Below are 27,851 nucleotides of genomic sequence, written 5' to 3' on the forward strand. Positions count from 1 at the left end.
CAAGTTCACCTGGTTCTGGTCGTCGACACCACTAGACGCCTCAAGGGTTTTAAAGCTTATCCTTGCTCGACGCTTCCTGCTCGACGCTTCCTGCTCGACGCTTCCTGCTCGACGCTTCCAGACGTCTTCGAGGAGATCACAACCTTCTTCTTGCTCGACGCTACTGGTAACATCTACTCTCATACTTCTGATCATTTCACTCCCGTAGATTCGAACTCCGGTCACTCTACGAGCCTAGCCAATCTCTGATTATACATCAATGGTTATACCCTTGGCTTTTCATTTATTATTCATTGTAATACTTTGCTGACTTGACCGTCGGAGGGCCCTTGGCAGGCACCATCCCGATGTCCCCCCAAGCCTTCACGGGTTTGTTTGTGTCTGTTCACCTTCTTTTGCAGGTTTCTTTCACACGTTGCTGGTGCCCATCAATCAAGAACTCGACGTTTGGAATTCCAGAAGACATTTCCGCTACCGACCTTCTGACTTCCGACCCGTAGACTTCTCACCGTCTACAACTATCTGGTGGCGTGAACACCTTGTAGAGCAGCAACTTCATCCCAGTACCTTTAAAACACAAGCTTGACCTAGAACTTGTCACGAGCTTAACACAAGTCTGAGAGTAGGGGGAATCATGCCCATGAGCTTGAACCCGTCCGCGGGCACCCGAACTCAACAAGGATCATGGACGTTCACGTTCGTCTCGAGCACGACCCGTCCAACCCGTCAAGTTTTGCTGGACAGACATGAGTTAAAACCTCTACCCACCCATCCCTGCGACCGAAGTCATCCAATGATACCCAATCAAATTATATTAATTTTTTGGATTGATGAAACAGTCTATGTTACCAGGCCTGCTTGAGATGGTAAACAATATATTTAATCAAATGCCAATCACCCAAACTCAACACATGAATTTGAATTTGCAATGGTTTAAGAGAATTGGGAGTGGGTTAGTAAAAAGGGGTGCCATTGGTCATTGAAGAATCATCTTCCTTTTCCCGTGTAATTTCATCTTTCCCACCAACAGGCAACAACCATGTACAATCTTTTTCTAAGATGGAAACTCTTCATTTACGACACGTGTTGACGTTCCTGTCAACTTATATCTCAAAAAAAAAAATCAACGGTCAGGATGGCTTAAATTTATAAAATTGTTCGACATTTAACGCATATGCACTTTTTAGATACAAAGAACAATCTGAGCTAGAAATTGGGAAATTCTGATCAAAATCTTTACTCTTTTACAAGAGAGAGGCAAAAAAACTGAGAATTTTAGGGTTTTCGAGGAAGAATCACAAAATTCCTCGAAAATTTTAAATCTGTTATGAGAGAGAAAGTGCTGGAGTTAACGTTTTTGGTTGATATTTCTCGATCTGATCTTCTTCGATTTTACCTTATTCGGTAGATTCATCGTTTCTTCTTTGAATTATGTTGTCACTGCAGAGTGATATTCGCTTACAGCAGCAACAACTGCAGCAGCTGCAACAGCATCGTCATCAACAACAACATATCTCTGGTATCAATGGACTTTCTAGGGTTTTGTTTGAATCGGATCCCGATGCTGTCTTTGTTGTGAAATCGGAACCGTCTCAGGAATCTAGTACTCATGAAGGTTATTCTACAACTCAATTTTAATTCTTTGCCAAGCTAAAAAATTTGATGATTAGGGTTTAAAATTTTGTTTGGAGTTATGCATGTGATGAGTTGTTAAAGATGAGATTTTTATCGAGGAGATTCGATTTCCGTTGTGATTGTATCTGCTGAATGAAATTTGTTTGTTGTTGAAAACGATCGCAAAAATGCTTGCCTCCTTAGACAGCTTAAAATGTTTGTATTGAATGTTCTTATTAATGTTAAATACAGATTATCATTCACATTTTAGTTTATTATAATTTTCCTTTTTCCTATTTTCATAATTTGGCTGTTTTACGTATCATGTTCTATAACTGTTTATGGCAGAAACCTAAAAGGACTTCCTTTTTGTGCTGGTTTAGTGGTTTTCTATCCTTGTTTACAAAATAATGGATCTTGTCGAGGTCGTAAGAAGATTTTGCACTAGTATTTCGTCATTCCATTGCTTGCTCCTTGTGGAGAGAAGTAGAAATAGAAAGCCGAGGAAGACCAAAAGGTTTAATAGGGAGGGTAGTATTGAAATGGACAAATGGTCATAAAAGAGTGAAAAGTTATGTAGATGGGGCAATGAAATACTTTTAAGGATAATTGGCTTTCCTCGTGTGTACTGACGTAGGTCCCAAGTCAAGTAGTTCTGGCTAATAACAACCCCAACATGTGGTCTGCTAAGCAATAGTCTCCGTTGTTTCTCAGGATTCTTAATTAGTGTTTGATCTTAAGCTCGGTAATTCCATTCCTCTTCTCCTTCTAAGCTCGGTAACTCCATTTCTCCATACTAGAATGAGACCAAATGAGGAAGGCGATAATGATCAATACTACTGGATCTATCTCTTTCTCCCTCTCTATCTCCACCCTCTTGATCTCAGAAGCTATACTGATGGAGGAATCATGCTAAAAGAAGAAAAACGCGTACCATTTAGAAGTTCCATTATTGAAGTTGTCTTCTCAAGTTTCCCCTCTCAACTCTCTTCCTTTTTATCTCTCTCCCCCGGTCCCCCCCTTTTTTGATGTCTCTGTATCTCTCTCTCTATCCAATCGCTATCGCCCCCTTTTTCGTAGGGGTGTCAACAGATACTTAATTGAACAAATAGTGTAGTACTCAAATCTTTCAGATATATCTGATATTCGTGCGGGCAACACATTAGTTATTGGTATCTGAAGGTTTTTGGATATACCCTTGTATGAAATTTTTATTGTTTGGTAAACGTTGAAAAAAAACAACCTAGCATGACATGTGTATACGAAAATCTAAAATCCTTCTTATGGAAAATTATTGATTTATTACTTCATTGCGTATAAGGCTAAATCCTCGATGTATGATTTCAAGTAAGAACCTCTTTAATTGAGTTTTATACCCTTACTTTCCACGATCTGATGCAATTTTGGCTGTATGAAGTGAAATATACGTACTAGATATCTATCTAATATATTATATGTGTTTAATAATTATATATATATTTATATAATATTTATTCGGATCAGATATTTTGGGACATGGATATACCAGTATTTGCATCCGTTTAAGATATCCCATAAAAGTATCAGTATCCTTATTCGATATCCAAATTTTTGGTTATTTTGGATACAGATTCGGTTGTTCACTGACAGGCTTAATATGTCAGCCGTTGTAGTTCAATTTAGGCCATTGGCAGGCCTGAACCTGTTCTAGGATACGACCCATATTGGGCGAGTCCCATCTTATGCAAGCCCCCGCCCAGTCCAGCTAGGCCATGGTAGGCTAACCCAATATCCATGGACTGCAAAAATGTTACAGTTTTTAGTTTATTTTGAAATGCACATAATTGCTAGTTGCTACAAGTAAAATAACGTGTCTGATGTGTACCCGAATCATATAAAGGAACTTTGCTTGACAAGGTTAAACGTATCCACGTTTGATACTCGGTAATCGGTATTTTGTTCAATTTTTTGAACCCAGTATTTGCTCTTGCATATTACGGAAGCATGTCAGCCTGGAGTTAATTCTTCTGGTTTTGCTGATTTTTGTCCTTATTTTCACCAGCATTAGTCAGCTTTCTTCTACCTTGCTTAAGTTTTGGATTGCAATGACTTGATCTGCATTTATATACTTGATTTTCCATTGGCCAGAACTTGCTTGTTCAACAGACAGATCATAGATCCTGCCACTTTAAACATGTTGACCAACATTTGTGTAGTTGCTGCAGTATGCCTTAGGTACATTTTTTTTTCTAAAGGAATTTTGTTTGGTGCTACAGTTGATGAAGAGACACTATTGGCCCTTGCACATAAAAAATACAAGGCTGGGAACTACAAACAGGCTTTGGAGCACAGTAACATTGTTTACGAGAGAAATCCTGGACGCACTGATAACCTTCTTCTTTTGGGTGCAATTCATTATCAGGTTGATTACTTGTTTTTGATGTTACTACCAGCAGTTCGTTAACTTCCGTGGCGTGTATTTCGTAATCTCCCTCTTCTTTCTTCTCTATATGTTCATAGCTCTTGTTATCTTCTGTAAGAAATGTTTCATAGTTCTCAGTAGCCTTGTCCAGTTTTCAGTTTCATGTGACACTTAAGCTTAGTATCTATCTTATGTTATTCCTAAAGCACCCTATACCCCTATTTGGGTGCATCTTTGATTTAAGTTATCCATTGGTTGATAACAATTTTGAGTCTGGCTGATAATAGAAGTTTTGCTTTCCAGTTGCATGATTTTGATATGTGCATTGCGAAGAACGAAGAAGCCATAAGAATTGACCCACACTTTGCAGAATGCTACGGAAACATGGCAAATGCTTGGAAGGTGAGTTCTAATTGTGGAAAATCACGATTACATACATTGGTACAATTATCTGGTTTGCCACCTCTGTCAAGCTGTTGTTTTGGTTCTTTATCCTTTCACATTCGAGCTTTATTATCCTCGTGGATTGTAGACGAGTTAATTCTTTCATTTCTTGCTACAGGAGAAAGGCAATATTGATCTTGCAATCCAGTATTATTTAGTTGCCATTGAGGTGCGTTTCTAATAACCTGATTTTAGTTGGTGAAAAACTTTCCATAGAATCTTACTTACTCCTTGTCTAAATAGCGCTAAACATTTTTCAATAAGAGACGACTTCTTACATTCTTCTCCTAAATTAGAGTTTCTCAATTTGAAAACGTCCAGTCAGGCCTAGTTGCCAATTGTTCTGCATAGTTTCATGTAATGATGCATACCTTTCAAGACCTTTTAAGTTGTTCTTTGAGAAGAAGTACGACACTTCACATGTTACTGGTATTTAATATGCCTTTTGCTAATGATGTACGAACATGAATCCATTAGGATCTTTAGTTGAACTATCCTTCTACTTGTTTGCAGTTACGCCCCAACTTCAGTGATGCCTGGTCCAACTTAGCTAGTGCGTACATGCGGAAAGGAAGACGCAGTGAGGCAACCCATTGTTGTCGCCAGGCTCTTGAATTAAATCCTCGTTTGGTATTTTCTTGCTTGAAATTGTTCTCCTTCGTTAAATCCTTGATCCTATTGTTATTGATATGGTTTTGGGATAGGTTGATGCTCACAGCAACCTTGGCAATCTGATGAAAGCACAGGGTTCAGTGCAAGAGGTAAGTCACCTTAGCCATTGGTCCTGTCGATTATATTGGGCATCTATGGTGCACGAAGAAGTTTGAGTGATGAATCACGTCTAAAATGCTTCTAGCCCTGCTTACTGCTAATATATGTAAGGAAACAAAAGACCAAGTGGTCCAACTTCTTAGATTCAAAACTCATTTACAATAGGATATATATGTATACTTTAAACAAACTATAAACTTAAGAAAATTTTTTGATCTAGTATTTTCTGAATCGAAATGATTTTGGTTTTAGACTTTTGATCAAAAGAGTTTCTACTATAACAAGCCCATTTGTATGAGGTGTATACCTTAATGAGGCTTGAGCCTCACGGTATATCACCATGCACTTCTTTATTGGCCAAAGAGGTGTATGTCGATACGTGTCAAGAGGCTGATGCCAAGCGTTGAGGTGCCTCAACCACTGTCTAAGACATCGAACATGGACCCCTACAAGGTATCCGACACAATGTCAAGGAAAATGTCAGAAGGGGGTACAACAGTTACATAATTATCTTGCCTTACTATTGAGTCTTTCTTTTTTACTTGTATTTCTTAGCGTTGGGTGAAGTATCAATCGTTATCACATTATATGAAAAAGACATTAATCTAGAGTACCAATATTTTGAAAAAGGCGCATAAGATGCGTATGCCTCGACGTAAAATATAAGTGTACCATATCAGAACTTACGCCTAGGTTTTGTACTAACTTTTTATTTAAATTCTGGAGCTTGTCAAAACTCAAAATGGTAGAAGTGACTAAAAGCATTCGTATCCTTTAACTTTACTATTAAGAAATAAATTTTCTGCAGTGCTACAAACAAATTCACTAAAATATATTAATGTACTATTAATAGAATAAAATACTTTTACTATCTTAAAATATATGAAATTGAAGCTACGCATCTTTACCTTTTAAAGGCATCACCTCACATTTTCAAAGAAAACCCGCATTGAGGCGAAAAAAAAAACGCTTTGTAAACATTGTAGAGTACTATATTATATTATGGGCATAACAGCGTTGTGGTGTACGCACAAGATCTCCATCATCTAACATTTACTCAACTGAAGTGAATATCAGTTCTTGACAAGATCATTCGAAAGTGTGCCACAAGTATCTTGGCATCCAAATTTGAAATAAATCATATTGGATGCCAAATTTAAAATAAAACATATTGAATAGGAGAATCCATTTTTTCCAAAAGAACAGGAACATCCATGTTAAATTAGGTTAAGAAAAAAGCAACATAAAAAAGATCAGTAAGTTGGTCGATATATGGCATACGAGTTTTAGCATTGCGACATATCTTGGTATCATCTTGTTTCGCATGGCTAAGTTGTTTCTGGAATTGTAATAATTCACAACTTCTGTTTCGAATATTTAAGCTTTTTCTGTTCGTAGTAGTATGTATCCGGGTCAATTTAATCTGGAATTAGTTCATAATCGTTCATTACGCCAGAGTGCATGCTATCTTAAAACTTCTGGCATTTTGCTGGTAATTTATATTTTATAGTACTCTAAAATTTTGTATGTTTGTTATACACATTAAAAAGAAACTTTTAAGCATTGTCAAAAATTTGAGTCAGGGCTAATAATTGGTATCCTAGGTCATAAAATGGTGTAATGGACATGAAGAGCAGTCCTTTTTTTCGGTTACAATTTCGGCCTCAATGTTCATAACCTGTGAAATTTAAGCATGGTTACCTCGAGTGTCTCCTTCGGATTTCTAGGACAGTGTCGGATATTATATTTTATATGTTCAATTGAAGGCTTCTAAATTTACACAGGCGTACAATTGTTACGTTGAGGCTATCCGTATCCAGCCAAATTTTGCCATTGCGTGGTCGAACCTTGCTGGTCTTTTCATGGAAGCAGGTGATCTTAACAGAGCCGTGCAATATTACAAGGTACATGCTGTTCAATCTGGTCACCCGCATCATGCATAAATATATAAATTTTCAAAAAAAAAAAAAAGAAATCATGCCTAAATATGTTTTATGGCCAAGGATTTTTGGTAATTGATAAATTTTATTACATATACTCGTTTTATATGTTCCTTTGCTTGTTACAATTCTTGTTCATGCCGCGGCCTTAACAATTACATGTGTGAATTTTTAGTATTATGCATATATTTGTGCCTGATACTTTTTGGAAGTTCGTTAGTTGGTTCTTTCCATGATATGTTATCCACTTAACAGGTTTGCTTACTTGCATTTGTTTTCAGGAAGCAGTGAAGTTCAAGCCAACATTTGCTGATGCTTATCTAAACCTAGGAAATGTTTATAAGGTAAGCTCTGATTATTGCGACTGGTAGGGATTGTGACTAATGATATGGTATCTGGAGAGAAACAAGATTGTTATTTTGCATTTTTCCAGGCATTGGGAATGCCTCAAGATGCTGTTACGTGTTATCAGCGTGCTATTCAGGCTCGCCCAGACTATGCAGTGGCCTATGGTGAGTAATATTATCATCACTCTTAATCATGCCCTTTTAATCATATGATGGTGCAAATTCCATTATGATTCAGACAATACCTCTAGGAGGCTGGTTTGGATCAATGCATGGCCACTGCCCACTACTGTATATCCTAGCGAAGACGAAAGTTACATGTTAATAAAAGTCGTTGAGGTTTAGAAATTGTCCATGGTTCTTCTCAAGGCAGCATTTTGTATCTTGGTCAGGTTGATGTTTAACTCACTGGAATAACCATAGAGTAGTTGAAGTAAATCAAGTTCAACTAATGAAACCAAAGTTTTTTGCTTTTTTCTTTGTACAGTTTTCTTTGTTTCAATATATTCATTCAAACTTTCAAAAAAAAATGTACGTTTGAGTTCAGACTGAATTTGTAGGGGTTGAATTGGTCTTCACATGACTTTCTTGATTCACATTAATACATTATGTTATTGTCTCGAAAATTTTATTCATCTAAATCCAGTATTGTACAATCTAGATTTAGTCGTCGGTGCAAGATTTAGGTCAATTACTGACTTCGTTGAAATTGCACTTAAATACGATGTTTTACTATAAGGTTGAGTGTTTTTCCCCTGAATACTCACAGCTGTAATTGGTCCGTGTGTGACAGGGGCTGGAACACTAATCAATATTTATAGGTCGAGCTAGTTTAATAGTTGTGGCTAATATTCGACTCTTTCCCAAGCATAGTGCTCAAATTGATCCGTTGGTCTATTTTGAACACTTATTGTATGAGGTGCAAAAAATAGTTTGAACCATGCTAACCTCAGCTGGAATTAAATGGTTTTTTAGGGATTTAAATTAAGGTATCATGCATTGCAGGGAATCTAGGTAATACATACTATGAACAAGGTCAGCTGGATTTGGCAATTATCCATTTCAAACAAGCAATTACATGTGATCCACGTTCTGCTGAGGCATACTACCACTTGGTTGGTCCCTTTTACTTCACATATAATTTTTCATTGTAAATACCATTTAAAAGTAACACTTTTATTTCTTTATAACCTACAATTAGGGTAATGCGCTTAAAGATGTTGGCAGAGTTGAAGAAGCCATTAATTGCTACCGGGTGAGTTAATGTTCCACAAATCGTTCTTGTACTTTTTGTTCTGTTGGTTTAACCTTTCTGCTTTCGCGTGTATTGTAACGTTTGTTTTCTAATCATGTTTTGTTCGTTTATGAAGTCATGCCTCACTCTCCTGCCAAACCACCCCCAAGCTCTTACCAACCTTGGGAATATGTATATGGAATGGTATGGTTTCCATATATGTCTTTGTTTTATGATTTACGTAACTATTTCTTGAGTATCCGCTTTACAAGAACTCTTACACATGTAGGAATATGGCTAGTGCTGCTGCGACATGTTACAAGGCAACATTAGCTGTAACCACCGGCATTTCAGCTCCTTTCAGCAATCTGGCTATAATATACAAACAGCAGGTTACAGCATGTCTCAATTCTAGTGTTTTTTTCATTTACTATCTTGTAAATAAGTAGCACATGGTATTTTATTGAAGGAAGGAAATTTCAGTAGACATGGAAATATTTTGGCCATCTCGACCGAAGTATTTCAAAATTTGTTTCATGGACAAGGCATTGTTGAGAGGCAGTTAAATTCCGGTTTCGACGGAAATTTCGATAAGCACGGAAATGGAATTTCGAAATTTAATTCCTTGATTTTATTATCTACAAGATGTCTTTTATCTGAAATTCAGAACTTCTTCGTTATTTCTGAATGGCAGGGAAATTATACTGATGCAATATCGTGCTACAGTGAAGTTCTACGAATAGATCCTTTGGCAGCTGATGTTCTTGTAAATAGGGGCAATACATTCAAGGAGATCGGTAGAGTTAGTGAGGCTATTCAGGATTATATAAGGGCAGCCACTATACGGCCAACTATGGCTGAAGCTCATGCAAATCTCGCTTCAGCTTATAAAGATAGGTAGGTTCATTTTCTTTTTCATTATGCAAATCTATATTGCCTATTGTTGGGTGTGCAATTAGAAATTCTTTTTGTTCACCACTATTGGGGATGATTTGCAGTGGACATGTTGAGGCAGCAATAAAGAGCTACAACCAAGCATTGATTCTGCGCCCTGATTTTCCAGAAGCAACTTGTAATCTTCTACATACTTTGCAGGTATAAACTGAGTAACACATTTTGTTCCAAAATACAACTTTCGGCCCTTTCTCCCAAAAAATATCTTGGTTTATATTAGTTATCAGTTAATATCTGTTTGTATGGTTTTCTCTAGCGTCTTGTCTGTTCAATTCTTCAGAAGATTCCACCATATGTGTGGAGAGCCTTGTTCATCTTGTCAGCATAACATATAAAAAGAGACCATTAGTTAGTTACACTTAATGTGAGTGGTTTTCTGTTTCTCCTAGAGTGACCAACAAGTGATCTACATTGATCATGATTAGTATTTTGTGGCGACTTTATGATGCATCAATGTCCAGAAAAGGTTGCAATGTGTCTAGTTGTGAATCCGCTTGATTCTGCAGAACTATTATTTCATCTGCCCTTCTAACATGCACTTTATTTAGTACCACCCCTATGAGCATGTGGAAGACATTATTAACAAAACTTATAAACTACAGTGCATAGCAGTCGCTAAATTAAGCGATTTTGTTCTTAGAAAATCAGAATGCTTTGATATAGAGTGCCTACATAAGTTCGACCTGTATGTGTCATCTACCTCAATAATGGCTATTTATTTCTTTTGTGTTTGAACAAATTACATTTATTTACGATGATAATTTGGAAGACTTTCAAGCCTCCAGCTATTTATTTACGATGAGAAAACCGGCCTTAGATCTCTTTAGTAGATCGCATGGTCTACAAGTAGATGATAATTTTGTATTATACTATTATGTAAGATTCAATTCGCAACTATTTATATGTATTGGTGATATTTCTTCAGTGCCTCTGTAATTGGGAGGACCGAGAGAGCAAGTTCAGGGAAGTCGAAGTGATTATAACAAGACAGATAGAGGTTAAAGATCTATCTCTGGATATTGTCTTTATTTATCTGGTTTTGAATCAAACTATTTAAGGCTGTCTAATGCGTTCGGTTGTCATGGCAACTTTAGATGTCTGTTCTTCCAAGTGTACAACCCTTCCATGCTATTGCATATCCTATTGATCCTAAACTTGCACTTGAAATCAGGTATTTTTTTTTATCTTGTTTTTTGGAAAATCAAAAGGGCATAAACATTATTTCAAACCTATAATTTAATAACTTTGTTTGGTTATTGTAGTCGCAAATACGCTGCCCACTGCTCTTTGATTGCCTCCCGCTTTGGGCTTCCTCCATTCAGTTACCCCCCTCGAGTTCCAGTAAAGAGCGACAGGAATGGACGGCTAAGAGTTGGGCAAGTTGTTTCATCCAAATCCTTGCATATATTTTCATTGTCTTAATATTCACAGAAATTGCTTTTTTTCTTTGTCTAGCTATGTGAGCAGCGATTTTGGCAATCATCCCCTATCACATCTTATGGGTTCAGTATTTGGCATGCACAATAGAGAAAATGTTGAGGTATGCGAAAACTGAAGACTGCCCTGTTTCTTGTTGTTTGTTTGTTATTTTCTATTCATTTATCTAATCCTTCAAGTAGTGTAAGGCTCTTGCTTATTCCTTGTTGGTTTATATTTTATTAATAAAGGTCTACTCTCTATAAGGTCATAATTTGAAGGACTGTAGAGACTTTCACCTGACGTTAGGGGATTCGCGATTTATTTTGCAGGTATTGTGTTATGCTTTAAGTAGGAATGATGGCACTGAGTGGAGGCAGCGGATCCAATCTGAGGCTGAGCACTTTGTGGATGTATCTGCTATGCCTTCTGACATGATTGCCAGATTAATTAATGATGATAAGATACAGGTCCTAGTTAACCTTAATGGTTACACAAAGGTATTTCTTATTTGCTTTTTGATGGATCAGTACCCCATAAGTGCATTCCATGTGTATTCAGCATTACATCATAATACATGGATAAGTCATGACGATTAAATGAGCACATTGGAAACAATATGCGACATCGCAGCTGCCTCGAAAGCCATAAAAGGAACCCTGGACGACAACCCCAAAGTCATCAAGAATTGTATTGCTGCTGATCTTTGAGACTATGGTCATTGATCATTATCGTTTGGAGGTCCGTGCCCCTATTACCAATGTATCATGGCAATGTACACTCCAAAGTCTCTCCTTTATATCAACTCGAACGAAGTGGCTGATAAGAACGAACTGCGTGGTCTTTATGCAGCAAAATTCGTAAATGATTGAAATGAATGCAATAAAAACCACAAACACATAAATTCTATAAGTTAATTTCTTCCTTTTTTTAAGTTTCAACTGAGATCTTATTAGGACTAAGATGACATGCAAGAAGACCTTAATCATTTAACAGTCTCACGTGAAGCATAACTATACAAGTTGTTTTGGTTTTACAAAGATGTTAGACATCATATTCATCGGTTCAAACTTATTTTGTGCTTTCTTTAATTCCACAGGGTGCAAGAAATGAAATATTTGCAATGCAGCCTGCACCCATTCAGGTTTCATACATGGGATTCCCTGGAACTACTGGTGCAAAATACGTAGATTATTTAGTTACTGATGAGGTGGAGTCCATATCCTAATCATCCATGCTGTTTTTTGAAAGCATAAAAGTTTCAGTCTGACCTCACACATTACTTCTTTGGTTGCAGTTCGTCTCTCCTACTCGTTACAAACATATATATTCCGAAAATCTTGTTCATCTGCCTCATTGTTACTTTGTAAATGACTATAAGCAGGTATTTAGTTGTGAAACTCCCTTCTCAGTTGAATCGTCATTATCATGTAACTGACTAAAGAAGCAGAGCATTTAATCTTTATATACTGTGTGCAGTTGAGTCATCATTATCCTGTAATCATGCAACTTATCCCACCAATTTGGTTTTCACTAAATTCTTTTCCTTCCATTCAATTCTTTATAAAATTTTTAGCCAAAATTTCTATCACTTGGGCATATCTATAATCTGCCTCAAGTATCTCTTGTTTGGGCTTCCTCTTTTAAAGTTTTCAACCTACAAGATTTTGCATCTTAAAGGTCCGAGTCCTCTTGTGGAAGATAGCACCTGCACTCTCTTCATTGTGTACATTGGTCGATTGTATTTTGATCTTTCTCGCTCACCTCTGTCTGTTAACAATTCCATGATGGTATACATTCAGCTCAACCTGCTAATAGCCTCGTACAGCACAGCAGTTCACACTTCTAACTAGAACTGGAAAACTTCATCACTTCAATAGCTAAAGTGAAAAATATCATGTCCTATCATAAAGTGTGGTCCTGATTAATGTTTAGTATCTGTGGATGCATCTTATACTTGGTGTCTTCTTTTGCAGAAAAACCGCGATGTACTAGATCCGGTTTGTCGGCACAAGCGATCTGATTATGGATTACCCGAGGACAAGTTTATTTTTGCATGCTTCAACCAGTTATACAAGATGGACCCAGCAATCTTCACCACTTGGTACTCTGGCTTCTTTGTGTCAACTTTTTTATCTGAAGTTGGACTAAATTTAACCTCTTACAAATTTGCACGCCTCATTGTTATCAAACTCGTATTTGCAGGTGCAATATTCTTAAGCGTGTTCCAAATAGTGCACTTTGGCTTCTCAGATTCCCAGCTGCAGGCGAGATGAGACTTCGTGCATGTATGTGTTAGTTCCATTGCTTATGTTATTGGAGCTATAGCTGTATTACTTATTTGATTTTGATGCACTAGGGGCAGTGTGTGGTTGGGGCAGGTGTGACTAAGTATGAAATTAGGGGGCAGGGCGTGGTGGGGCGCCCATATTACATATATGTTATTCATACCTCATATTGTGTTGATGTACGCTATATGTGATATAGTAAATTAGAGCAACAGATAAATGATATTTGATATACGTTATATTGTTCTAAAGAAAATTTATTGCTAGAATATTGGATATACTTATCTGAATGACCGAACACCAAAATTCATTGGCACTTGACAAGGCGCCAAATTGAAAGGTGCTCGCGGAAATACTGGAGAGAGCATCTTACAAAATACGGGCTACCGAAGGCCCCCACCTTTCATACCAGACTGATCACCTAGCTGAGGCATATAATCTCATTCTTGATGATCCATTTCCCCTTGTATTTCATCTCTTTAATACTGATGTCTATATCGCCTCCAGATGCTGCTGCTATGGGTGTGCAACCGGACCAGATTATTTTTACGGATGTTGCCATGAAAAGTGAACACATCAGGCGTAGTGCTTTAGCAGATTTATTCCTTGATACGTAAGTAGTTTGCATGACTATTTGCTCTCTTCTTGTTGTTATTTCTGAAATTGAAAGTAGATTATGTTCCAAACTTCTTGAAATGTTTTTTTGCTGGGTAGGCCATTATGCAATGCTCACACGACTGGTACAGATATTCTATGGGCTGGTTTACCAATGGTGACTCTGCCCCTGGAAAAGATGGCAACCAGAGTTGCTGGTTCTCTATGTCTGGCCACTGGCGTTGGGGAAGAGATGATTGTTAGCAGGTAAGTTTGTTTTATCTAGTTACATCGCAAAGGTTTAACTTTGTTCACCCATTTAGAACATGGGTCATGATACTCCGCCATCCCCAACATCTGAGTTGAGTCAGTAGAAGGGTGTTGCTGTTTCTTTTCGAGATGGCGAATTAAGACTTTATTAAAAAAATGAGTATACACAAAAGTAGAAGTGAGAGAACTAAATTGTTGCAGACATAATAGCTCTCAACTATAAATTGAATCTACATAAACATATCCTCAAACCAAGGCACAGCGTCTTTCATAGTCTATGTAGTCTTTACTCTCTTGAGAATCATCCAATAAGAAAAATGTGTTATCCGCGAAGTGGAGGTGAGAAATAGAAATACCATTGCTATTTACTGAGAAACCCTTAATCTGACCCCATAAATTCTGGCTTCGGTACTAGAAAGCTCAAAATTTCCCCAACCAGTAGAAAGACCAAAGGGTCCCTTGAAGATTCCCTTCAGAGCTATTAAAATCTATTAATAGGAGGCCCATTAACATAGACCAAGAAAGAGACCTAGGAAATCATATTATGAACCCATGTATATCGTTTGTACCTAAAGGGCATCTTCGACATAACCTCGAACAGGAATCCCAAGACACTATCCTAGTCCGTTTGAAGTCTACTTTCAACATGATACCTGGTTTGAGAGATTGAGCCCGGGAGTCTATAATCTCATTGGCCACCAAGATCCCATCTAAATAACTGTCTACCGGCCACAAAAACCCCTTGAGAGGGAGTAATAATCGCCTCTAGAACTTTCACCAATCTCAAGGAGAGGGTTTTAGCCCGAACCCCTATAAGACCAATAGGCCTAAGATCATTCAGTTGACCTGCCCCTTCCTTCTTTCGAGTAAGTACTAGGAAGGTTTCATTGAATCTCGAATCAATAGACCCGGTATCCCAAAACTCTTGAACGGTACTTATAAAGTCTTCCTTGATGATGTCCCAGCATCAGTGTAGAAACTGATAGGGAATCCGGCAGGACACAGCCTTATCTTTCCCCAACAAGTTAACAGCTTAGCAAACTTCCTCTATCTCAATAACTCACTGTTGGGATTGTGGGCTCTGCACTCACGTCAAAGGTAGTTCAACAAAATCGTTTGATACTACTTCATTTGCTGAGATGCTGTAGAGACTTTAGTCACTTGAACTTTATGAGGCGACCTTGGTTAATAACTCTGCACTGTATTATTGCACTAAAGCATAATTGCGGCATATATATATAAATAAATATGTATGTTTCTTTCTTACTTCGATCTCTTGGTTTTCCAAAAGTATGGAGGAGTACGAGGAGAAGGCAGTATCACTGGCACTGGATCGTCCAAAGCTCCAGGCTCTTACTAACAAATTAAAAGCAGCCCGTTTGAGTTGCCCTTTATTTGACACTACAAGATGGGTAAGTTCTCCCAATCACGAAATATTATATCAGTTTTTTCACTTTCATGCTTATAGAGTTGATTTCCTTATTTAGTGTTGTCTACATTAATGACACTTCCAAGTTACCATATTGATCTATTAACGCTTTATGATAAACTACACCTTTGCTAGTAGTTTTTGATCTTTTTTTTTTATAATGGAAAAATGGAACCAAATAGCGGGTTTGTCAACTCAAATCTACTTACAATATCGTCTTTGGTGTATTCAATTGAACTAACCTTAAAATAAACAATCTTCGTAGGTGAGGAATCTGGAGAGATCATACTTCAAGATGTGGAATTTGCACTGCTCAGGTGAGGCACCCCGACACTTCAAAGTAACAGAGGATGACGACGAATGCCCATACAACAGATAAGGAGAGAGCTGACATAGAGGTGGAGAAAGATAATATGCGGATTTGTAGATAAAAAAGGAAAACAAGAGAAATATAAGAAGTCGAAGATATAGTTGTGGTGGAGAAGTTGAGACAGGTAAAATCTCCCTAGTTTGTTTAAAGAAGTCAGTCCGGTCCAGTCCAGTCCAGTCTACTCCGAGTGGCTAGAGAAACACAATATGTTATTATGTAGGAGGGAAATATAAGATTTGTTTCAGGTCTTTTACTCCACACAATTTAGGTAGAATCCATTAGTATGTAGTGGTTTTTAGTTCTATGGTTTGGGAGTAGTAATACTTTTATACACTTATTTTTAGATTTAACAGTTATGAACTTTAGTGTTTATTAAGTAAACTGAAGTCGGAAATTTCTATCTATTTCTTTTCGTTATTGAACAGTTGCGTCAAGTTTATTGTCATGTCGTCATATCAACTTTGGGCTTAGTTCTGTTACTCTTTTCCATTATCAAGTCAAATATCTTGCAAAAGCCATGTAACATGGATACACGTTCGGGTAGTCGGTGGGTGTCAACAAGTTTACCGCTTATCATATATGTCGAGGGGGGAAACGGCCATACCAGTCTCGAGTGTCATACACCCGCGTATCTGATACGACAAGAATCCTAAAAAAGGTAACCATGTCAAATAGCTTGCAGGTATTTACCCTTATGAAATTATTGATGGGGATGATAACAGCATAATTTGGTACATCGAAAGCCATTATGTTTCTCAGTGGCTGAAGAGCTTGGTTTCTTGATGAGATGTTGTGGTCTCAAGTCTCGCAAAGAGATTCAATGGTTTGAACCCACAATATACAAGCCAGACAACACATCTTAAAATATAGAGTTTGTATGAAGCGATTTTTTTTGCGGGGAAGAAAACAGACATTTTCACACGGGAAATCAGATGGTATTGTTTGTTGTGGTAGGGGAAATTTGTAATGGGGTTAAATACTTCCAATGTGAGGTTAGAATTATGAAGATGAAAGAAAGAGAACAAATTTAGAAATAGAGATGGTTGTAGAGAAATAAGAGAAAGCAAAAAGGTTAATTCCAATTAGACTCCGAAGTTGTGAGTAACTGTCCCCCAAGACAATCATATTAGTAAAGATTATTACGAGTCACAAACTTCTGTGGGAGATTTTATAGGCCATGTCTAAAGTTGTTACAGGCAAATATTCCAGTTAGAATTGTTACTGATAAGTTTGACTAATGAAATTATGTTCTTAGTGCCAAATTGAGCCAAATGTTTCCCTTGGTCACATATTGGGAGTCCAATAGGAATTAACCCATCGGAACAGAACTAGCCCATGGTCTGTCTAATTGATGATTGGACTGAGCTTATTGTAAACGAGTCAGAGTTTTATACCCAGCAGATCCAATATCATAACCATACAGAAAAAATAATACAAGAAGATATAGGAAAAGAATACATATTTATGATTCGATTTGCACGATCGACTTTATTACAATAACATATAACAAGCCAGGTAACAACTAGCGGATCTTATTTGGTGGGATACACACACACGTATAATATTGTCATCTGTGGTTGGCTTTCCAAAGGATAGGAGAGCATAACCACCCGAATGAGTATTTTAGGTAATGATCGAGTAAAAGGATTCTAAAACCCAATAGAGGGTTTTACGTTATCGTCTGAGGAAATTTTCTCATCCGATTTCAGGAGGAAATGAGAGAACCATTTGGCTGAATCCTTTATGTGACGGCTGAGCTTACCATCCGTGTAGTCGACGAAAACCAAACCAAAACGAGCCGTGTAGCCCATGTTCCACTCAAAGTTGTCACAGTATGACCATGCAAAATAACCCTTCACATCCGCTCCATCCCTATGAACGAATATATTCAACGTTTAAGTATGTAAGTTTTTCGATTAATAGGTTCATTAAATTAAATTATGGAAACCATAGGTATTGTTGGAAACTCACTTGACAGCCTTTGCTACTTCTGCAAGGTAGGCTTTATAGTAATCAACTCTTTCTTGGTCATGTAGCATTATTTCTCTTGAGTGGGAAATGGTTTTGTGACCCATTCCTTAGTATCCACAGGTATTGGGGTTAGTGAGCCTATTATGCTTATGCACCTTTTTTTTTTCTCGAAAAACTTTGACAATGTTCATAATGAACAGATCAGATCTAAGTGCGTTCATAGATTTAAGTAAAAATGATCATGTGAAGGTCTGGTGGCGCTTAGAGTTTTTTTTTTTTGTTAAAGTGGCGCTTAGAGTTTGAGATTCATTTTGAATACGGTCAAAGGCGTTAAAATTTTTTTGTGTGGAAAACTACGCTTTTGACTTCTCATTTGTAAAAGTAATACTATTTATGTACAAAATTAATTTTTAAATATAATGTGGTTAATTATCAACGGTAAATTCAAATCATTAAAGGTGTAATGTTTCATACCGTTCTCTGTAATATATATAGGAGGGTTGTTGTATGTTTCTTTTACATAATTTATGGAATTTCGCATGCCCGAAGGTACAGAATAGAGCCACTCGAGGTCCGTCTGCAAGTGATGAGATAAACTTATCCACAAGTACTTTAGAAAGAAAATGTGCATTTGTTCATGGAGACTGGAGAGCATAAATTGACAAGGTACCTACCTGTTTGCCAATATATCTTCCTTCTAAATTTTTAACTGAAAAGATAACCAGAATGAGAAAAAAATAGTTTATAATGACAAATAGAAAGTCGAGAAGTATGGTAACTGACTTACCATCAAGTACTATCTCCGCTTCATCGTAGAAATATTCTGGGTACAAACGCGTTTTATCTACTGGTGGATCAAATATATCAGATTTGAATTTTACATATCTGGCGGTATATTGGTTAATGCCCACAAAGTCCACTGAATTCTTTAGCATCTCCTTCTCCAATTCAGTGAATCTTGGCAGTCGATCAAATAATCTCTCACGCATGACTAGAGGGTAGTCTCCGAAAAATATTGGATCCAAGAACCTTCACCAAATTAGAATAATTTTAGAAATCTAAATGTCACTATATCTGCTTTACAAATGTTGAATGACTTTGTGACAATTCAACAACAACATTCTATTTGCCTTCTCTTTCATTGTATTTTTCCTTCTTAAGGGTCGGGACCTATAACCCGCTCACGAATTCAAATAAAAAAAAAAGTGGGTTGCCTAATGAACTAGGCAGTTTGAGGGCAGTCAGACTTGGGCTAATCTGTGCTGGGCTGAAACAAACACGGACTCAGACCAGGCGCACCGAGAGTGCCAAGAGAGGAGATCATGTAAGGCGTAAAGAAATACCAGCCAATCTGAAATTGGAGAAATCGATTAGCAGCTTTTACATCCATCAAATCTGATTGAGAATAAGGCTCTGCCCACTCCAAATTAGGTGATATACCTATTTCACCACCTTGTGATGCCTATATAGTAGACAGATAAATATATAACTAAGTTAATGATAATATTATTAATAGCGCAATAATTTTATAAGTATGTCTGTTTTATTTTAATCAAAATGTAATACCTTATATTTGTTCTTGTATATGGAAAAAGCTTTTGCGTGAGCTTTAAGTAAGTTGTGTGCAGCGATATAGGGTTCTGTACAGTAATTTTCACTTCTTCCAGGAGCGTGTTGTCCTGTACCATATCCTTTTAACACAGTGTTAATCGGTTCATTAAATGTAATCCAGTGTTTTACATCGTGGCCCAGTTTCTCAAAGCAAGTATCAGCATAGATGGCGAAGTCATTTCTGGATCCATCCATACATAGAAAACAAACTTATTAATATTGATGCACAACAAAAGGTGGAGTAGTATTCAAAACCAATAACCAAATAAAACACCAACTTAGATTGATTTGAATTATTCTCTATGCTTTATGTGATGTATAAAGTATACCTTTTGATATAGAATTTATAGTAAGTTTTAAGAAACTTACACAAATTCTTCACCCAAAAAACCCTTATACTTTTGTTCAAATATGCTAGGGAGATCCCAATGATATAGTGTTACGACCGGCACCATATCTGTAAAGATGTATAAAATTTAGATACCATGAGATACTAATAAGCCTTAAAGAGTGGAAAGAATCCAAAATGAGAAGAAAAGAGAAACATAATCACCATGATCATGTATAGCCTTAATGAGATTTTTGTAGTAAGCAATACCATCATCATTTAGTTTAGAGACCATACCATCTAGGGACATTAATTGAAATAGTTGGTAAGTAGTACAAACAAGTTCTCGAGGTGTTAGTGTATAAAAAGGATATGACGAATGCTAGAGAACAAAAACAAAGCATGCAGACAGCTCTAGACAGATATTTTACGTGACTTGCCGTGATTCGTGCTTTCGATGATTTCAATCCACTGAATTGCGGATCACGACAAGCCCATATGATTTCTGCCTAGTTTCTTGCTCCCTAGCATTACTCGAAGGATAAGTATTAGAATATACCAGGTAAAATACGAGACCAAGATAGAGAAAAGCGGTAAGCTTTAAACCCTAAACCTGACATGATTTGCACGTCTTCCTGCATTATATAAGAAGTTCAGAAAATCGGTGTTCATTTACTGTACTTAAGCATAGTTAAAGATTTTGTGGAGTACTCATATTAAACCATATATATATATATATATATACGTGAAGAAGAATAAGTCATATAATTACCAAGAAACGATGATATTGATCAACTGCAACATCTCCGTTGCTTCCATCTACAATCTTGCCTATAATGCAAGATCGAAATGTTTAACTAGTACTTGAATTCCACAAATGTCAAATATATGGAAGCGGAAATAGTCTATAATAGACTATGTAATGAGAAATAACTTACTAGGTGATTGACGTGTAAGGACATCCCAAATATTTTCAAACATTCTTGTATCTCTAGCCCCTTCGACCTGGAAGGAATTATATAAAGTTGGTTTAATAGACCTACGTATACTAGAAAATATTATGCACGAAAATACAGAGTTTTAGTATGTGTCAAATTTTGAACATTCTAAATTCCTACCAAAAACCAATTGATAATGAACCGCGGGGCCTAGATGTCTTATACTTGGTAATAAGACAAGTCTTTGTCCATGTCAGACTATTCTCATGCACAAGTACGTTTCCTTACGTGTGTGGCTATTTTCAATCTAAAATATGTTTTTTTTGTTGGGTAACGTGAAACACAAGCAGCTGTTAGGCCTATCACGTGTTAGCCTAGCCAGTTTTGAAACCATGTTAAGCCTTTTGAAAGTATCCAACACAAAACTAATTGGCAGTGGAATGAGTATTTTAGCCCGTGTCCATGATAGATAGAGTAGTTTACCTGGTAAGAAGAACTAGCGACACCAAATAAGAATTTGGGTGGGAAATCCTCACGAGTGACTTCTTTCGACGACATTATTCAGGAAATTAAAGAAAATTGTTTAGAGATTGATGATGATGATGAGGGAAATTTTGGTTTGTTGATTGAAGTGCTAACTTGTTTCCATTTATACTGCTAGCTAGTAACTGTTCTTTTTTACTGTTTCAATTTGGTTTTCTGTAATTATTATTATGATATTCTTTATCTTCACTCTTAGTTTACTTATTCTTGTAACTAAAGTTGAAGCAAACTTGATTTATTGTGTCCTGATCATCAATGGGGCCGTGTGGCCTGAGGGGCAGGCCGGCAGGGGAGTGTGTGTCCAAGTTACGATATTGATTTATTAACGCTTTATGATAAACTACACCTTTGCTAGTAGTTTTTAATCCTTTTTTTATAATGGAAAAACGGAACCAAATAGCGGGTTTGTCAACTCAAATCTACTGACAATATCGTCTTTGGTGTATTCAATTGAACTAACCTTAAAATAAACAATCTACGTAGGTGCGGAATCTGGAGAGATCATACTTCAAGATGTGGAATCTGCACTGCTCAGGTGAGGCACCCCGACACTTCAAAGTAACAGAGGATGACGACGAATGTCCATACAACAGATAAGGAGAGAGCTGACATAGAGGTGGAGAAAGATAATATGCGGATTTGTAGATAAAAAAGGAAAACAAGAGAAATATAAGAAGTCGAAGATATAGTTGTCGAGGAGAAGTTGAGACAGGTAAAATCTCCTTAGTTTGTTTAAAGAAGTCAGTCCGGTCCGGTCCGGTCCAGTCCAGTCTACTCTGAGTGGCTAGAGAAAGCACCATATGTTGTTATTATGTAGGAAGGAAATATAAGATTTGTTTAAAGAAGTTGTAAAGATTAGCTTGAATCATATTAATGGCGGAAGGATGAAGAAGATGATGAATTAGAAATGAAGAAGATGAAGATTATCAGAGAAGATAAAGAAAAAGCACAACTTTATTGATTGTGAAATCGATCAAATCAGATTACAACTACTTAACTCTATTTAAAGAGTTTAGAGAGAGAAAGCGATAGTTAGTTAGAGAGTTGTTAGATTAACAACTTCTTAACTAACTCTCTAACAACCATTTAGACTATAGGCAGACTTTTACATATTCTTAGGCACTCAATAGTATAACCAAGGCACCCACACTTTGTTTTAACAATTTTATTATCTTTACACTTTAGTAACACCATCATCATCATTAAGCTTCACTAACATGCCCCCTCAAACTGATGAACCAGTCAGAGACATCAGTTTGTCTCGAAGAGGAACAAAGAGAGCTCGAGCTAATCCTTTAGTAAGCAAGTCAGCTGGTTGCTCAGCAGTTGGAATGTGTTTGATGATAATAGAACCAGAAGCTACCAAATCTCGAACAAAATGGTAATCCACCTCAATGTGCTTTGTTCGAGCATGACAAATAGGATTTGCAGCAATATTTTTGGCACCAAGATTGTCACAATACAGAACAAAAGGCTTGGTAATTGATATTTTTAGCTCTGCAAGAACAAAAGAGATCCATTGCATTTCAGCAGCAGCTATAGATAAAGCTTTATATTCAGCCTCTGTGGATGACTTAGCAACAGTAGGTTGCTTCTTTGAGCACCATGAAACCAGAGAATTTCCTAGCGCAATACAATAACCAGTGGTGGAGCGTCTTGTATCAGGGCATCCAGCCCAATCAGAATCTGAGTATCCCACCAAGTTTGTCAAATTGCCTTGAGTGATAGAAATCCCATAACCAACTGTACCCTTGACATATCTTAAGATTTTCTTAACCAATTGGAGATGTAGAAAGCTAGGATTCTGCATAAATTGGGCAGCATAGTTAACACCAAAAGAGATGTCAGGGCGGGTCATAGTTAGGTATTGAAGACCCCCAACTAATGTTCTATAGATGGTTGGATCAGAAAGAAGATCACCATCATACTTAGATAATCTATTGCCCCCTGAAACAGGTGTGATGCTAGGATTTGAATCCAATAGATTTGCCTTTTGTAGTAATTCAAGTGCATACTTTCTCTGAGTAAGAAGAAGCTCATTGAGAGAATTTCGATTCACTTCAATACCCAAGAAGAAATTGAGAGAACCAAGCTCTTTCATTGGGAATTCAGACTTTAGAGTGTTAATAAGAGAGGTCAAGTCAGAGGAGTGAGTACCTGTAAGGACTATATCATCAACATAGAGTAAGAGAATGATAATAGAAGAACCTTGATTTCTCACAAACATAGAGTGATCATGAGAGCTCTTTTTGAATCCCAAACTGTATAAAAATGAAGCAAATCTGGTAAACCAAGCTCTAGGAGCTTGTTTTAAGCCATAGAGACTCCTTTGAAGCTTACACACATAGGATGGAGTTGTAGTATCAATAAAACCAGGTGGTTGAGACATAAACACATCTTCTTCTAAGAGTCCATGAAGGAATGCATTTGAAACATCAAGTTGAAGGATGCTCCAATGATTTGAAACAGCAACTGTTAGCACAATTCTAATGGTAGTAGCTTTAACTACTGGACTGAAAGTCTCTGAATAATCAAGACCATCCATTTGATGGAAACCTTTAGCCACTAATCTGGCTTTGTACCTCTCAACAGTACCATCAGCCTTATATTTGATTCTATAAACCCATTTGCAACCCAAAATGTTCATAGATGGTGAACTTGGAATCAAGACCCAAGTATGATTGTTAATTAAGGCATCATATTCATCCTGCATTGCCTTACACCAATTAGGATCTTTAGATGCTTGTTTGTATGTAGTAGGTTCAGCTGGTTGGTTAAGTAAAGCCACATATGTGAGAGGAAGAGGATGACAGCTGCTATAATGTGCTATGTGATCAGGGATAAACTTTGGTTTTAATATACCATCTCTTAGTCGAGTTCTCATAGGGTGAATAGACTGTGAGGAAACAATTTGTTGTGCAGGAGAGGGTGAAGTATGAATAGGTGAGTGGTTTTGAGCAGGACTTTGAAGTGGTGCAGGACTTTGAGCAGGTACACTATTTGGAGCAGGTGTAATACTTGGAGCAGGTACAGGACTAAACTGAATGTGGTGTGGTAGTTCTAGCATTTTGGAAGAAGGACCAGAAGATGTTTTAGAGTTTTGAAGTGATGAAAATGGAAAAACATTTTCATCAAACACAACATGTCTTGAGATTATTATCTTCCCACTTTCAATCTCTAAGCATTTATAACCTTTATGATGAAGGCTATAACCAACAAATGCACAAGCAGCAGATTTTGGACAAAGCTTATTTGGTCTAGTATTACCCAAGTAAGGATAGCATAGACTTCCAAAGACTCTTAGCTGAGTGTAGTCTGGTTGTTTTTGAAATAAGACCTCATGAGGACAAGAACCTTTTAGCAATTTAGTTGGTAATCTATTTATAATGAAGACAGCAGTAGAGAAAGCTTCATACCAGTATTCTTTTGGAAGATGAGATTGAAACAGTAAGGCATTTCCAACTTCTGTGATTTGTCTATTTCTTCTTTCAGCCTTGCCATTTTGTTGTGGTGTATAAGGGCAAGAGCTTCGAAATAGAATACCACTTTGATCAAGGAAAACTTTGAAGTCTCCTTTAGCTAATTCAGGAGCACCATCAGATTGAAAGTATTTGATTTGAGTATTTAGAAGATTTTCAGATAGAGCTTTAAAGTGCTTGAAACAAGAAATGCTATCTGATCTTGTCTTGAGTGGATAAACCCATAGATGTCTACTATAGTCATCAAGAAAGAGAATATAATACCTTTCTCCTCTTGATGATGAAATTGGTGCTGGTCCCCAAATATCTGAGTGAATTAAGTAGAGGGGAGTTGATGTATAACTTTGAGAATTAGCAAAAGGAAGTGATTTACTTTTAGATAGTTGACAATAATGACATAATCCAAGCTGAGGTTCAAAATGTAAGTCTATAACCTTGTTTCTGGCTAATAAGTGAAGTACAGAATCAGAAGTGTGGCCCAATCTACTGTGCCAGATAGAAGAAGAAGTACTTACTTCTGAAAGATGAGCTTCATGGGGTTTTTGAACTTCAAATGAGATAGGATATAGATCATTTATCACTGGACCTTCACTAAAAACCTTATCTGACCAAATATCCAAAACTTTATAGCCCCAAGGTGAGAATTGAACCAAGCATTGATTGTCTCTTGTGAATTTTGAGATAGAGAGTAAGTTCCTTTTGATATTTGGAACAACTAACACATTTTTGAGATCAAATATATGATTATCAGTGGTAAGTTTGGTATCACCTGTACTAGAAATTGGTATACATGTTCCACTTCCAACCATGACTGAGTTGGAGCCTGAATAACTTCTTTCATTTGTGATAGAATTTGCATCATAGGTCATATGACTTGTAGCCCCTGTGTCAGCTAACCAAATTGCTGAAATAGATTCATTTTTCTCATTAACCACTGAAACCATTAGAGCTTCTTCATATTCATTTTTGTCCAGAGATTGATCAAATTGACCAAATTGAGCATCATATGCTTCTTCTTCACTTAGTTTCTCTTCTTCATGATAAAAGTGAGAATGAGAAGGATCCCCTTCTTCATATAGATGCAGACCAGCAAAGTTTGGTCTATCTTTGCTATGAAAATTCTTATTTATGCTATTATGAGGAATGCTTGCACTATTATGATTATTATTTGGATTATTGCTATTATAAAGTTTATAATTATCATCAGGAGCATACCTGTATCTGCACCTAGAAGCAGCATGGCCCCATTTTCTGCAAATTCCACAAGGAATGCTAGAAAAATCGAAATCATTTGCTCTTTCTCCTGGTTGAGAGCTCTTTTGAATGCTATTATTTGACTTTTGAATGCTATTATAATTGCTATACTGATTGCTGTTATAGTTATTGTACTTGTTGCTGTTTGAGAAATTTTGTTGCTCTTGATTTGCATAATACCTTTGTTGTTGAGGTTGTGAATACCTCAATTGATTTTGACCAACTTGATTTGGTTTTACTTGCTGTTTAAATTGTGTTTTCCTAGTTAAGTAAGCAGACTCATTTACTTCATCATTCTCTTGAGAACTTAACCATTGTTCATGATGAATGATTCGAGTTCTTAACTCAGGAAAGGATAATTTTGACTCTCTTTGATGTGTAGCAATAACAAATTGTTTAAACTCTTTTCCTAATCCTTTTAAAGCTATTCGACATAGCTCGGATTCAGGTACCTTATTACTCACAGCAGTCAAAGAATCAGAGATATTCTTTATCTTCCTTAAGTAATTACTAACAGATAGATCTCCTCTCTTGACATTTTGAAGTTGCTCCTTCAAAGAAGCAATCTTAGCTTCATACTCTTCAATGTACATCATTTCAAGGAATTTCCAAATTTCTCTGGCTGAATCAAGCCCTAAGACATCAGATGATACAGCTCGAGTGAAGGTAGCTTTCATACAAGCCTTGACAAAACTGTCTGTTTTTCTCCAAGTAAGATAAGATGGATTTAAAGTTTCTTCACCATTTTCAACTATAAATTTATTTGGTGATAAAATTGATCCATCAACATAACCTAAGAGATCAGTACTTAAGAGAATAGTCTCAAATTGATCTTTCCATAACAAATAGTTTGATCCATCTAGCTTTTCAGATATAAAATTTGATAAATTTGATATTGAAACATTAGTGTTTGAACTTGAATTTTGCAATGAAGAACTTGATGATTCCATTAGAGTATGAATGAGTAAGAGATAAGAACTTGAAGATTAGAACTTACTTGACTCGATTTCGTTGAATTGAAGATGAATTTGTTGTTTACACAAGCTCTGATACCATGTAAAGATTAGCTTGAATCATATTAATGGCGGAAGGATGAAGAAGATGATGAATTAGAAATGAAGAAGATGAAGATTATCAGAGAAGATAAAGAAAAAGCACAACTTTATTGATTGTGAAATCGATCAAATCAGATTACAACTACTTAACTCTATTTAAAGAGTTTAGAGAGAGAAAGCGATAGTTAGTTAGAGAGTTGTTAGATTAACAACTTCTTAACTAACTCTCTAACAACCATTTAGACTATAGGCAGACTTTTACATATTCTTAGGCACTCAATAGTATAACCAAGGCACCCACACTTTGTTTTAACAATTTTATTATCTTTACACTTTAGTAACACCATCATCATCATTAAGCTTCACTAACAGAAGTCTTTTACTCCACGCAATTTAGGTAGAATCCATTAGTATGTAGTGGTTTTTAGTTCCATGGTTTTGGAGTAGCAATACTTTTATATACTTATTTTTAGATTAAGAGTTATGAACTCCAGTGTTTATTAAGTAACTAAAGTCGGAAACTTTTATCTGTTTCTTTTCGTTATTGAACAGTTTCGTCAAGTTTATTGTCCTGTCATCATAACAACTTTGGTTTAGTTC

At 36.6% G+C, this 27,851-nt stretch overlaps 2 protein-coding genes across 5 annotated transcripts; one reads left to right on the plus strand and one right to left on the minus strand.

The window, feature by feature from the left end:
* The first annotated feature begins 1,213 nt into the window (after positions 1 to 1,213).
* On the plus strand, positions 1,214 to 27,812 carry LOC147559910 (putative UDP-N-acetylglucosamine--peptide N-acetylglucosaminyltransferase SEC). 2 transcript variants are annotated; one of them, XR_015234682.1, is made up of 30 exons: positions 1,214 to 1,615; positions 3,870 to 4,015; positions 4,319 to 4,417; positions 4,578 to 4,628; positions 4,973 to 5,089; positions 5,164 to 5,220; positions 7,015 to 7,134; positions 7,452 to 7,514; positions 7,604 to 7,682; positions 8,523 to 8,632; positions 8,719 to 8,772; positions 8,888 to 8,955; positions 9,041 to 9,143; positions 9,446 to 9,648; positions 9,750 to 9,846; positions 10,631 to 10,702; positions 10,800 to 10,876; positions 10,968 to 11,081; positions 11,161 to 11,245; positions 11,454 to 11,621; positions 12,221 to 12,331; positions 12,419 to 12,505; positions 13,098 to 13,225; positions 13,327 to 13,409; positions 13,917 to 14,022; positions 14,124 to 14,270; positions 15,565 to 15,685; positions 15,968 to 16,100; positions 22,078 to 22,311; positions 27,624 to 27,812. XR_015234682.1 is itself a non-coding variant. In XM_086661866.1 (28 exons), the coding sequence occupies exons 1-28, from the start codon at positions 1,432 to 1,434 to the stop codon at positions 16,079 to 16,081; spliced, it is 2,964 nt and encodes a 987-aa protein (XP_086517992.1). In that variant the 5' UTR covers positions 1,214 to 1,431; the 3' UTR covers positions 16,082 to 16,476. The 2 variants fall into 2 exon arrangements, 1 of the variants encoding a protein (XP_086517992.1); XM_086661866.1 differs by lacking the exons at positions 22,078 to 22,311; positions 27,624 to 27,812 and having other exon boundaries at positions 15,968 to 16,476.
* Positions 17,459 to 27,379, minus strand: LOC147559911 (beta-glucosidase 4-like). Of its 3 annotated transcripts, none has more exons than XM_086661869.1 (13): positions 27,194 to 27,379; positions 20,921 to 20,987; positions 20,755 to 20,813; positions 20,542 to 20,617; positions 20,208 to 20,282; positions 20,024 to 20,111; positions 19,610 to 19,835; positions 19,387 to 19,505; positions 18,831 to 19,072; positions 18,718 to 18,752; positions 18,518 to 18,620; positions 18,044 to 18,149; positions 17,459 to 17,944 (listed from the first exon to the last, which is right to left on the minus strand). In XM_086661869.1, exons 2-13 carry the CDS (start codon positions 20,961 to 20,963, stop codon positions 17,722 to 17,724), a joined length of 1,395 nt encoding a protein of 464 aa, XP_086517995.1. In that variant the 5' UTR covers positions 20,964 to 20,987; positions 27,194 to 27,379; the 3' UTR covers positions 17,459 to 17,721. The 3 variants fall into 3 exon arrangements, with proteins under 3 accessions (XP_086517995.1, XP_086517994.1, XP_086517993.1); XM_086661868.1 differs by having other exon boundaries at positions 26,158 to 27,379; XM_086661867.1 differs by lacking the exon at positions 27,194 to 27,379 and adding an exon at positions 21,404 to 21,541.
* Positions 27,813 to 27,851: the final 39 nt, after the last annotated feature.

Source organism: Eschscholzia californica, unplaced genomic scaffold (genome assembly GCF_041429995.1).
Source record: "Eschscholzia californica isolate CP2 unplaced genomic scaffold, dmEscCali1.0.p SCAF_2, whole genome shotgun sequence".
Classification (NCBI taxonomy): Eukaryota; Viridiplantae; Streptophyta; class Magnoliopsida; order Ranunculales; family Papaveraceae; genus Eschscholzia; species Eschscholzia californica.

What these genes read in the sequence shown, in the direction of transcription:
- LOC147559911 (XM_086661867.1), bottom strand. Translation starts at nt 21,478, where the DNA reads ATGTCGTCGAAAGAAGTCACTCGTGAGGATTTCCCACCCAAATTCTTA. An exon ending in CCTTACACGTCAATCACCTA is followed by an intron (nt 20,814 to 20,920) that starts GTAAGTTATTTC and finishes CTTGCATTATAG; the next exon opens with GCAAGATTGTAGATGGAAGC. An exon ending in TTGGTCTCGTATTTTACCTG is followed by an intron (nt 20,283 to 20,541) that starts GTATATTCTAAT and finishes TAATGTCCCTAG; the next exon opens with ATGGTATGGTCTCTAAACTA.
- LOC147559910 (XM_086661866.1), top strand. Translation starts at nt 1,432, where the DNA reads ATGTTGTCACTGCAGAGTGATATTCGCTTACAGCAGCAACAACTGCAG. An exon ending in AAACTTGCACTTGAAATCAG is followed by an intron (nt 10,877 to 10,967) that starts GTATTTTTTTTT and finishes TGGTTATTGTAG; the next exon opens with TCGCAAATACGCTGCCCACT. An exon ending in AATGGACGGCTAAGAGTTGG is followed by an intron (nt 11,082 to 11,160) that starts GCAAGTTGTTTC and finishes TTCTTTGTCTAG; the next exon opens with CTATGTGAGCAGCGATTTTG.